At 44.0% G+C, this 13,260-nt stretch overlaps 1 protein-coding gene across 1 annotated transcript in view; it reads right to left on the reverse strand.

Moving 5' to 3' along the window:
- Positions 1 to 2,229: 2,229 nt before the first annotated feature.
- LOC127906168 (uncharacterized) overlaps positions 2,230 to 13,260 on the reverse strand; it is a 150,536-nt gene continuing 139,505 nt past the window's right edge. Inside the window, exon 2 of the mRNA XM_052457049.1 lies at positions 2,230 to 3,235. Coding sequence (XP_052313009.1) covers positions 2,285 to 2,995 — 711 coding nt within the window. The 5' untranslated portion in view covers positions 2,996 to 3,235 and the 3' untranslated portion in view covers positions 2,230 to 2,284. The remainder of the gene's footprint in view (positions 3,236 to 13,260) is intronic.

Here is a 13,260-nt window from a genome sequence, read left to right on the forward strand (position 1 = left end):
TAATTATTTTTGGATTTTTGAGCTCTGCTATTTCACCGGATTTTGTCAAATTGATCCCGCTAACGGGATTTGATCCATAAGCAAAAAATGCAAGTTCTCATCTGAACATGAATACAAATGCAACTTTAAATACTTATTTTAGTCAGTTAGTGCATTCATCTAAAGATAGCTTGGTGCGACAACCACATATCTCAGTCATAGTAAGTACACTTTGCTCTAGAAATGGACAGACATTCTTGTTTTTACTCATCTAGTGTTTTAGCTACTTTTTGAGGGATCTTTGTTTATATTTTTTTATTTTTTATTTTATTTTATTTGCAATTTTTTTTTATACCTTTATTTAACCAGGCAATTCAGTTAAGAACATATTCTTATTTTCAATGACGGCCTGGGAACAGTGGGTCAACTGCCTGTTCAGGGGCAGAACGACAGATTTGTACCTTGTCAGCTCGGGGGTTTGAACTCGCAACCTTTCGGTTACTAGTCCAACGCTCTAACCACTAGGCTACGCTGCCGCCCCATTGGGTCCGTTTTGACGGACCCAATGATCTGCTGTCTGCTTCACAGTGCTTTATTCTTCTGGAATTAGTCTACTCATCACAGACTAGCATGCCTGTTGGTTTCAATTCAAGAAAAGAACTACAAAACTCAATAATACTTTTCATTAATAAGCAGTAGTAAATAAGCCTATCTTGCATAATGTATGCACTAATACTGAATGAGTATTATAGCACTTAGAAAGCAATCAAGAATGTTATAAGCCTGTATAATGACTTATGAATGAAAGGTATTATAAAGTAAGAATATTACCATCTCAGTCCATAACTATTCAGGATAATGCAGTCTGAGAGAACCAGAATACATAGCTGCTGTAAATGATGGTTTCACTAGTTTCATCTTCTAAAACAAACATACAGTTCATTTACCATGGAGCTATCCCTTTACTGTTTGTCCCCCCCCCCTGACAAGTCTAATCATACACTCTAGGAAATACTACAGGGATAGGAATATATCAAATATTAAAGCACACGCAACATTGACATATATGAATATAACATGGCTGCTGTAAGAGACAAAAGGCTCAGAAACAGGCAATTTCCCGGCGTCTGGAGTCTAGACTGCTAAAATGGCAGTGTGTGTTGAAAATGAAACAGGCGTTATGGATAGTAGGGGTCTGGTGCACTCTGCTCAATCTGTTATTTTCTGCTGCTGCTTGTGAGCGAAGTAGAGAGGTGGTCGGGACGGGTGCCGCGGAGCGTGGAGTGTGTGTCTGTGAGTCTGCGTGTCTGTGTGTGTGTGCAGCTCTCTTGCATGTGTGTGTTTTTGCCTTAATTTGTCTACTCTGTTTGTTGAGTGGTCCAGTGGAGCGCGTGGTGACAGATGATGTAAATTATTGATTGCAGTCTTCCTGTAGCTGAGTGTGGTGGGCCTTGTCCTCCTTCTCTCTCTTTCTCTCTCACTATCAATTCATTTTCAATTTCAATTCAATTCAATTTAAGGGGCTTTATTGACATGGAACACATATGTTCACATTGCCAAAATAACTGAAATAGATCATAAACAAACATTAAATAAACAATAAAAAAAGAACAGTAAACATTACTCACAAAAGTTCCAGAAGAATAAAATATATTGTGTACAGTTGAAGTCGGCGGTTTACATACACTTTAGCCAAATACATGTAAAAATTCCCTGTTTTAGGTCAGTTAGGATCACCACTTTATTTTAAGAATGTAAAACGTCAGAATAATAGCAGAGAGAATGAATTATTTCAGCTTTTATTTCATTCATTACATTTACAGAAGTTTAAATACACTCAATTAGTATTTGGTAGCATCACCTTTAAATTCTTTAACTTGGGTCAAATGTTTTGGGTAGCCTTCCGCAAACTTCCCACAATAAGTTGGGTGAATTTTGGCCCATTCCTCCTGACAGAGCTGCTGTAACTGGGTCAGGTTTGTAGGCCTCCTTGCTCGCACACACTTTTTCAGTTCTGCCCACACGTTTTCTATGGGATTGAGGTCAGGGCGTTGTGATGGCCACTCCAATACCTTGACTTTGTTGTCCTTAAGCCATTTTGCCACAACTTCGGAAGTACATTTACATTACATTTAAGTTATTTAGCAGACGCTCTTATCCAGAGCGACTTACAAATTGGTGCATACACCTTATGACATCCAGTGGAACAGCCACTTTACAATAGTGCATCTAAATCTTTTTAGGGGGGTGAGAAGGATTACTTACCCTATCCTAGGTATTCCTTGAAGAGGTGGGGTTTCAGGTGTCACCGGAAGGTGGTGATTGACTCCGCTGTCCTGGCGTCGTGAGGTAGTTTGTTCCACCATTGGGGGGCCAGAGCAGCGAACAGTTTTGACTGGGCTGAGCGGGAACTGTACTTCCTCAGTGGTAGGGAGGCGAGCAGGCCAGAGGTGGATGAACGCAGTGCCCTTGTTTGGGTGTAGGGCCTGATCAGAGCCTGGAGGTACTGAGGTGCCGTTCCCCTCACAGCTCCGTAGGCAAGCACCATGGTCTTGTAGCGGATGCGAGCTTCAACTGGAAGCCAGTGGAGAGAGCGGAGGAGCGGGGTGACGTGAGAGAACTTGGGAAGGTTGAACACCAGACGGGCTGCGGCGTTCTGGATGAGTTGTAGGGGTTTAATGGCACAGGCAGGGAGCCCAGCCAACAGCGAGTTGCAGTAATCAAGACGGGAGATGACAAGTGCCTGGATTAGGACCTGCGCCGCTTCTTGTGTGAGGCAGGGTCGTACTCTGCGGATGTTGTAGAGCATGAACCTACAGGAACGGGACACCGCCTTGATGTTAGTTGAGAACGACAGGGTGTTGTCCAGGATCACGCCAAGGTTCTTAGCGCTCTGGGAGGAGGACACAATGGAGTTGTCAACCGTGATGGCGAGATCATGGAACGGGCAGTCCTTCCCCGGGAGGAAGAGGAGCTCCGTCTTGCTGAGGTTCAGCTTGAGGTGGTGATCCGTCATCCACACTGATATGTCTGCCAGACATGCAGAGATGCGATTCGCCACCTGGTCATCAGAAGGGGGAAAGGAGAAGATTAATTGTGTGTCGTCTGCATAGCAATGATAGGAGAGACCATGTGAGGTTATGACAGAGCCAAGTGACTTGGTGTATAGCGAGAATAAGAGAGGGCCTAGAACAGAGCCCTGGGGGACACCAGTGGTGAGAGCGCGTGGTGAGGAGACAGATTCTCGCCACGCCACCTGGTAGGAGCGACCTGTCAGGTAGGACGCAATCAAGCGTGGGCCGCGCCGGAGATGCCCAACTCGGAGAGGGTGGAGAGGAGGATCTGATGGTTCACAGTATCGAAGGCAGCCGATAGGTCTAGAAGGATGAGAGCAGAGGAGAGAGAGTTAGCTTTAGCAGTGCGGAGCGCCTCCGTGATGCAGAGAAGAGCAGTCTCAGTTGAATGACTAGTCTTGAAACCTGACTGATTTGGATCAAGAAGGTCATTCTGAGAGAGATAGCGGTAGAGCTGGCCAAGGACGGCACGCTCAAGAGTTTTGGAGAGAAAAGAGAGAAGGGATACTGGTCTGTAGTTGTTGACATCGGAGGGATCGAGTGTAGGTTTTTTCAGAAGGGGTGCAACTCTCGCTCTCTCAACTCTCGCTCTCGGCCAAGTATGCTTGGGGTCATTGTCCATTTGGAAGACCCATTTGTGACCAAGCTTTAACTTCCTGAACGATGTCTTGAGATGTTACTTCAATATATCCACATATTTTTGCTCCCTCATGATGCCATCAATTTTGTGAAGTACACCAGTCCCTCATGCAGCAAAGCACCCACAACATAATGCTGCCACCCCCGTGCTTCACGGTTGGGATGGTGTTCTTCTTCTTGCAAGCTTCCCCATTTTCCTCCAAACATAACGATGGTCATTATGGCCAAACAGTTCTATTTTTGTTTCATCAGACCAGAGGGCATTTCTCCTAAAAGTACAATCTTTGTCTTCATGTGCAGTTGCAAACCGTAGTCTAGCTTTTTTTATGTTGGGTTTAGAGCAGTGGCTTCTTCCTTGCGGAGCAGCCTTTCAGGTTGTGTTGATATAGGACTCGTTGTACTGTGGATATAGATACTTTTGTACCGGTTTCCTCCAGCATCTTCACAAGGTCCTTTGCTGTTGCTCTGGGACTGATTTGCTCTTTTCGCACCAGATGAAGTACGTTCATCTCTAGGAGACATTATGCGTCTCCTTCTTGAGCGGCATGACGACTGCGTGGTACCATGGTGTTTATACTTGCATACTATTTATTGTACAGATGAACGTGGTACCTTCAGGCGTTTGGAAATTGCTCCCAAGGATGAACCAGACTTGTGGAGGTCTACAATTTTTCTTATGAGGTCTTGGCTGATTTCTTTTGATTTTCCCATGATGTCAAGCAAAGAGGCACTGAGTTTGAAGGTAGGCCTTGAAATACATCCACAGGTACACCTCCAATTAACTCAAATTATGTTAATTAGCAGAAGCTTCTAAAGCCATTACATAATTTTCTGGAATTTTCCAAGCTGTTTAAAGGCACAGTCAACTTAGTGTATGTAAACTTCTGACCCCCTGGAATTGTAATACAGTGAATTATAAATGAAATAATTGTTGGAACAATTACTTGTGTCATACACAAAGTAGATGTCCTAACCAACTTGCCAAAACTATAGTTTGTTTACAAGAAATTAGTGGAGTGGTTGAAAAATTAGTTTTAATGATTCCAACCTAAGTGTATGTAAACGTCCGACATCAACTGTATGTAGAGTTTTGTAATGATGTGCAAATAGTTAAAGAAAAAAAGGGAAAATAAATCAACAGAAATATTGGTTGCTTTTACAGTGGTGCTTGTTCTTTACTGGTTGCCCTTTTCTTGTGGCAACAGGTCACAAATCTTGCTGCTGTGATTGCACACTGTGGTATTTCATCCAATAGATATGGAAGTTGGATTTCAAATTCTTTGTGGGTCTGTGTAATCTGAGTGAAATATGTGTCTCTATGGTCATACATTTGGCAGGAGGTTAGGAAGTGCCGATCAGTTTCCACCTCATTTTGTGGGCAGTGGGCACATAGCCTGTCTTTTCTTGAGAGCCAGGTCTGCCTACGGTTGCCTTTCTCAATAGCAAGGCTATGCTCACTGAGTCTGTACACAGTCAGAGATTTCCTTAATTTTGGGTCAGTCACAATGGTCAGGTATTCTGCCACTGTGTACTCTGTTTAGAGCCAAATAACATTCTAGTTTGCTCACTTTTTTTGAAAATTCTTTCCAATATGTCAAGTAATTATCTTTTTGTTTTCTCTCTTGATTTGGTTGGGTCTAATTGTGTTTCTGTCCTTGGCTCTGTGGGGTCTGTTTGTTTTTGTGAACAGAACCCCAGGACCAGCTTGCTTAGGGGGCTCTTCTCCAGGTTAATTTCTCTGTAGGTGATGGCTTTGTCATTGAAGGTTTGGGAATCACTTCCTTTTAGGTGGTTGTAGAATTGAATGGCTCTTTTCTGGATTTTGGACATTAGCAGGTATCGGCCTAATTCTGCACTGCATGCATAATCTGATGTCTCAATCCGGTGTTTGTCACATTTTGTGAATGCTTGGTTGGTGAGCGGACCCCAGACCTCACAACCATGAAGGGCAATGGGTTCTATTACTGATTCCGGTATCCTAATTGGTATGTTCCTTTTGATGGCATAGAAACAGTGTCACTCTCTCATCCCCCACCATATCTCTCTCTCAAACCCCCATCCCATCCCTCCATTTCTCTCTGTCTCCCTCTATTTTCTTAACCTCCCCATCTCTTTCTCCCCTTCATCTGCTTTTACTCATCCTTTGCTTTAAAAACAATCCATGGGTGAGCCTGGAGACAGGGTTAACAGACTCCTACTCTCTTTTGCTTTGAATGACTCATGTTGCCAGCTCCCTCCCCTGGCCTGTCCTCTTGGTCTGACTCACATACTGTAGAAAGTCATCTCCTGAGAGCTGTTCTGCTCACTGGAACACTTTAATGTCATGACAGACTTACAACTCATGTTCCCCTGAGAGAGAGAAAGAGAGAGAGAGAAAGAGAGAGAGAGAGAGAGAGAGAGAGAGAGAGAGAGAGAGAGAGAGAGAGAGAGAGAGAGAGAGAGAGAGAGAGAGAGAGAGAGAGAGAGAGAGAGAGAGAGAGAGAGAGAGAGAGAGAGAGAGAGAGAGAGAGAGAGAGAGAGAGAGAGAGAGAGAGAGAGAGAGAGAGAGAGAGAGAGAGAGAGAGAGAGAGAGAGAGAGAGAGAGAGAGAGAGAGAGAGAGAGAGAGAGAGAGAGAGAGAGAGAGAGAGAGAGAGAGAGAGAGAGAGAGAGAGAGAGAGAGAGAGAGAGAGAGAGAGAGAGAGAGAGAGAGAGAGAGAGAGAGAGAGAGAGAGAGAGAGAGAGAGAGAGAGAGAGAGAGAGAGAGAGAGAGAGAGAGAGAGAGAGAGAGAGAGATAGTCTTACTGGGGTCTGACATGTAAGAAAAAATACATTACAGACAAGACTTTACAATTTATGTAGTGTGTGTGCTTGCATCTATCAGTTCCACATACATGCCAGTACATACACACAAGTAGGTCACATGGGGGGGAGGTGTTGCTTGCACTAAATGAGATGGAAGGGAGTTCCATGCAATCACGACTCCGTATAGTGCTGTACATTATCATCTGCTGTGGTCCCTCTCTTCCCTCTACCTCTCTTTGATTTTGCAGAAGTTATAGTATACTGGGATGGACCACCTGCCCTTGAACCACCAGATTAGCAGACGGACCTTAAATGGCCTTATCACATCACCCAGCACAGTCCCTCTCCATCTCTCACTGTATGCCTTTTCTCTCTTTGTGCTTCACAACCCTGTCTATGCCATTAGAGCTGCTGCCTGCCTGGCTGAGGGTATGTATGTGAGTGTCTGAGTGTGTATGTGTGTTAGTGTCTGAGTGTGTTTGTATCTGAGTGTGTATGTGTGTTAGTGTCTGAGTGAGTGTTAGTGTCTGAATGTGTGTGTGTGTGTGTGTGTGTGTGTGTGTGTGTGTGTGTGTGTGTGTGTGTGTGTGTGTGTGTGTGTGTGTGTGCTAGTGTCTGAGTGTGTGTGTGTGTGTGTGTGTGTGTGTGTGTGTGTGTGTGTGTGTGTGTGTGTGTGTGTGTGTGTGTGTGTGTGTTAGTGTCTGAGTGTGTGTGTGCTAGTGTCTGAGTGTCTGTGTGTGTGTGTGTGTGTGTGTGTGTGTGTGTGTGTGTGTGTGTGTGTGTGTGTGTGTGTGTGTGTGTGTGTGTGTGTGTCTGAGTGCGTGTGTCTGAGTGTGTGTGTGTGTGTGTGTGTGTGTGTGTGTGTTAGTGTCCGAGTGTGTCTGAGTGTGTGTGTGTGTGTGTGTGTGTGTGTGTGTGTGTGTGTGTGTGTGTGTGTGTGTGTGTGTGTGTGTGTGTGTGTGTGTGTGTGTGTGTGTGTGTGTGTGTGTGTGTGTGTGTGTGTGTGTGTTAGTGTCCGAGTGTGTATGTGTGTTAGTGTCTGAGTGTGTGTACGCCACCTTTGCCAGAGATGGGCAATGGGCCAGCATATGAGAGTGTCAGCAGGCACTTTTAGAGCCTGAAGGGTCTTGCTGCAAGTGTGTGTGATAGAAAGGCAGCGAGTCAACCAGGTGATGGCATCGATGATGGCAGGGCAAAGGGAGAAAAGAAACAATTACATCACAGATTTGTATTTATTTTTTACATCTCATCAATATTTCACAGCCCAGGCCTCGCCATCCACCATCCTCCACTGTGTTGTAGTCATCACAGGTTGTTGTTGTTGGGGGTTTCAGTGGGAGCTGAAAATAGTTATATTTCTCGCTCTCCATTTCCTCCGGCCACTTTTAAACCAGAGGGGCTACAGGTTGGCCCGAAAAGGTAGAGACTGCAGGGCTGGAGGAGAGGATAGAGGGTATCCAAGTGGAGAGTAAGTGTGTACAACTCTCTCTTCTCCCCCTTCTTCTCTGCTGGGTGGCTGTTCCCTCTCCTCTTCCTCCTTCTCTTCTTCTCATCCTCCTCTTCTTCTCTACTCCAATTCGTATTCCCCTCTACCCCCTCCATTTTTTGGGGCTCTGAGGAGCATTGATTTCTCCATTGGGCAGCACTCCAAAGCCACCTCTCTCACCCCTACCACCCTGTCCCTCTCCTTCTCATTATCTCTCCCTCTGCTTGGTCAGCCTGTCCAGTGGGAGCCGGTCCGGGAAGAGTCAGTGGGCTGTCTATCTATTAGTACTGAAAATGGCTGAGATAGCTAACCTAAGGTGACCAGATTTCTGAAATGAAAACCGGGGACATTTCCAGCTCGGCGGTCAATATATCATTAAAATATCCAATGTTATTATCTATGAACTAAAAAAGGGGGACAATTCCGGTTTCATGTATTTAGTCTAACAGGCCCACTGAGAGAAAACAACTATATTACAGACACACTGATACACAAGACAGAACTGTCCGACCTGAACAGCATTTCAGTGGTCCTGGTAGTCTGGGTAGAATACGAGCAGAAGAGAAATTGAGCAAAATTGAAAAAACAATAGTATATGTGAAATAATTAACAGCATAATAAAGAAATAAGACGATGATGAGATTGGTAACATAATATACTATACCAACCTAATCTGGATATTTCTCAGAAGAATGTATTTTCAGGATTTTTCTGTCTTTGGCCAGCTTCTCCATGAACTCCTGGCAGGGGAGGTTGAAGTTTGTCTTCACAACAGATGCTAATCTAGCCAGGTTAGTGTGTGGGATGTCATTCTCTTTAAAGTGGGTAACCACCGTGCTCCATCTCTGACTAAGCGGTGTCTCAGATGTTTTCCATTCTTCAAGCAATCCCCCCTTTAGGAACTCTTGCAGGCCATTAACCTCGTCAAACAATGCATCCTCATTGATGGTCACATTGGGGCATTTTTCCTGCAGTGTGGCTGCTGCCTTCTGGATCTCTTCATGCTGAGGTTGCCTTTTTAAAAGGAGACAATGTAAATCTTTTAGATTATCTGTGTGCTTTCCTCATGCTTGCAAGTAGTTCACAGCCGTAGTGAAGAATGATTGGGATGTTTTGAGAAAGCTCTCTTTAGACATTGCTCCATTTTCCTCCAGCTCTCTCAGAAGTCCTCTGACCAAAACTGGAATGAAGTTGTCATCACGTCAATTTTGCCTCAACGTTTCACAGAATTGCAGCTGACTCCACAGCACAGCGGTCCTGGCCTTCAAGCATCTTGATAGTGTCACTGAATATGTCAGGTTTTCATGGACAAAGGCCAGCCAAAGTTCAGTTTGTGGATCTATCTATATAATAAATTGTGACATTATAACATCACTAGCAAGTATCTCAAACGATTGTAACTGACCTGGTTTGAAAAGACATTTGTGGTGATGTTGTTGATTCACTTGACACTTGCTAGCTTCTGGCTGAGTTTTCCACAGCAGATTTCTCTAAAACTATCGCGAGCAAGTAGTTAGTAGAAGAAGAAGAGTGAATGAAGCTGATATAGCAACCAGCCCCATCTGTTGGCCAAAACAACCACAACATGATTGAGACGTTAACCGGTAGACTCTGCTGCCCGGTCTTTCTTACCACGTAAAATATTATTTCACTTTGCGGTCTGTTTCTAACGCACAGTTACAAACAAGGACATTTCCGAGGACAGCTCCAGCCAAGGACATGCCACCAAAAATGGGGACTGTCCCCAGAAAACAGGGACGTCTGGTCACTAATTAATCCCACTCTCAGTACACTAACTAGTTTAGCTATCCCCACTGAGCTAGCTAACCCCACTCCAAGTACACTAGCTAGCTTAGCTATAGCTATCCCCACTGAGCTAGCTAACCCAACTCTCAGTACACTAGCTAGCTTAACTATAGCTACCCCACTGAGCTAGCTAACCCAACTCTCAGTACACTAGCTAGCTTAACTATAGCTACCCCACTGAGCTAGCTAACCCAACTCTCAGTACACTAGCTAGCTTAACTATAGCTATCCCCACTGAGCTAGCTAACCCAACTCTCAGTACACTAGCTAGCTTAACTATAGCTACCCCACTGAGCTAGCGAATCCTACTCTAATCCCTGACCTGCTGCCTAAAACCCTTCACTCCCCACTGGAACTGGAGAAAGACAGGTAGATGCCCCCAATGCCCTCCTTACTGTACCTCCCCTCTGGTCGAACATGGGTCTGTTTTAAGTAACTAGTAACTAGAAAAACATATGAGGAATTTTAGAGCGATCTTGTGTTCAGCAAAGTACAGAATTGTCAAGCCATGGCCTTGGAGGATCTGAATAGAATCTGATGCGGTTGTCCAGGTCTGAATCTGAGCCTAATGTGTTGATCTCTCCTAACCTGGCTGGAAACAAGCCCTCACAGCCCAGCCCAAAATCTGAAATACAAACCAATGATTTAATGGCAAAACTAAATTCCAAGTTTGTAATGCTGCTTTGGCCATATATATCTAAGAGGATCTCAAAAGCAACATTTGGAAGCAGATTTTTTTTTTGCGAACAGAAATATGTGATTCTTAATGTGAGAGCAAAAGTAAGGTGTGTGTGTGTGAGAGAGACTGCGTGTCTGTGCAAGTGTGCGTGTGTATGCATGTGTGTGTGGATTATGCCTCTTGCCTTATAGATTGCCGTTGCTGGTTGTGTGAGGCAGGTCCTGGAGCTAAAGGTGGTGTACCCCTGCTCAGCCCTAATGGCAGTAATCAGAATGCACAATCCTGCATCCAGGTCTGCCCAGGCAAAATCAATACTAGCCTCGGACTGCCTTAGCGCTCGCTCACACACACACACACTGAGTGATCATAAAACCGCTCTTTTCTATCCAGTATTGATTTGTCAATAAAAGACCTCTTGGAGAAGATAGAGAGCACATTATTGTGTCATAAGAGGCTTTTTGTTGAGATGAAGTATGTCAACACTCTGTAACTTTGTGGCTGAGTACCTCATGGCGCCAAATGAGTAGCAGGGGCAACATGGATCAAGGCATCTTAATATACATACTGTATCTACATTATACAGTACAACCGTCAGGGCCTGGCTGAATATGTCAAATGTATTCAATCGTTCAGAAGATGAGTATTAATGAAACAGATGAGCAGGATCATTGATTAATTGTCCATTAATCTGCTCTGTTGATGTACTCTACAGTAATGATACAGTATTAGTGATCTCTTGGTAAATAGATTTTATCTTAATGAGACTAACTTCATAAACCATGGGGTGGTTGAAATGATCTATGTACAGTGTGAGGTTGAAGACAGGGACAATTGTGGATACTGTAGTATAGTGGGGCTTTCCAAGCCATTGATCACCACAGGTGCAGCCTGCCTGCGTTGTGCATGTCACCCTCCACAGCCAAGACCGTATTGATTCCTGGACGGACATCGATCACATGCACAATTAATTGTTCTTCGAGGCGTAGCACCCCAGATCATGAGCTTGTTTTGGATGGAAATCAATAACAAGGGAGAGGAGGGGAGGGGAGGGGAGGGGTGTTGGAACATTCCAGTAGTAACTCTGAGATGTGCCCAAGAGAAGAGAGGATGAGGGTCCCCTAAAATCACAGTTTACTGTAATGACAGGGTAGTGCTCCACTTTCAGGGTGTGTGTGTGTGTTCGTGCGTGCGTGCATGTGTGTGCGTGTGCACGCGTGTGTATGTGTTTGTGTTTGTGTTTGTCCCCACAAGGATAGTAAAACACAGACAATTCTCCCACGTGGGGACATTTCCCACTTCCCCATGAGGACAAAGGCTACTTTAAGCTTACGGGTTAGGTTTAGGTTTAGAATTATGGTTAGAATTAGAGTTAGGGTAAGGGTAAGGGGTTAGTGTTTAGGTTTAGGGTTAGGTTTAGGATTAAGGTAAGGGTTAGGGTCAGGGGTTAGGGAAAATAGGATTTTGAATGGAAATTATTTTTAGGTCCCCACGAGGATAGAAGAACGTGTGTGTGTGTGTGTGTGTGTGTGTGTGTGTGTGTGTGTGTGTGTGTGTGTGTGTGTGTGTGTGTGTGTGTGTGTGTGTGTGTGTGTGTGTGTGTGTGTGTGTGTGTGTGTGTGTGTGTGTGTGTGTGTGAGAAACAGTGGAGACCAGGGAGTGAGCTGAATTATTGATGGGTTTTCTGCACAAAAATGTGACAGTTAATTTTTAATTTAGCTGGAATTGAACCAGACAACGCTGGGCTAACTAATCAATACATGGCAAAGGCAAGCCAGTGTCTGATCAGACAAGTGTGGGTTTGTAAAAACACACACACACACGCTCGCACACAAACCTACACAAACCTAGACACAGTAAAAGTGGAACACTACAAATTCACAATTTTGTGATTGTGTTTAGAATTATCGTATTTAGGCAGAGTCTGTGCTGTGAGGAGAAGAATCACGTGGCACATTTAGTTTTGTGAACATGGACAATTTATTTCTTTGTACTTTGTATTGCATTGTTGTAGCTGTTAGTTGTATTACTCCAAGACACACATCCATTAATGATTCAGAAAAATACATTGTAAGCTTAAGCTATCATTATTCATGAAATGCATGAGTAGTTGTTACTACAGTAGCTCTGTTCTGTTGAGCACTCAACTTGGAAATGGAATCAATGTGATTTTCCTTACAATAACAACTGCAATAGGAACTAGAGGAGGGAAATGTCTGCATTAAATTAATTCTACAGCAACTGGAGCCTAAGGATCTGACCTTGGCAATATGGGCACTGACAACGGAGACAACATTTTAAGTTAATTTCCTACAATTCTACACATTTTGCCATGGGGCATAGAGAAAATATTGCAGTTTAAAAACACGTTTTTGGCAATTGTACAAATTTTACCATGGGGCGGAGAGAGAAAATGTGCAGTTTTACATCTAAATTCCTGCAATTGTATACATTATGCCATGACTTATTCCATTTGAATTATATCTGAGTCAGACTAAAAAAATTAATAGGGAACTACTGGAGGTGCCCGGTTGGTAGTCGGACATGATTACAACAAGTTTAGATAGCTGGCGAGACTAACTTACCAACCTAAAAATTGTTAACTGACCTGATACATAGCTAAACAACTGCAGATGCACGACCACATTTTAAAATGACACCTTGTGTATTCTTCTATTCTAACTCTCAACAGTAAATTGACACCCTGAATGAGTTCCTAAAAGAGATAAATAATCGGGTCGTGGGCCCCGTAGCGGCCAGGGGCCCTAAGCGCCGCTTATGTTGCTTATGCCTGGAGCCCGGCCCTGATGCTAGATGA

This window comes from Oncorhynchus keta, chromosome 11 (genome assembly GCF_023373465.1).
Source record: "Oncorhynchus keta strain PuntledgeMale-10-30-2019 chromosome 11, Oket_V2, whole genome shotgun sequence".
NCBI classification, from domain to species: Eukaryota; Metazoa; Chordata; class Actinopteri; order Salmoniformes; family Salmonidae; genus Oncorhynchus; species Oncorhynchus keta.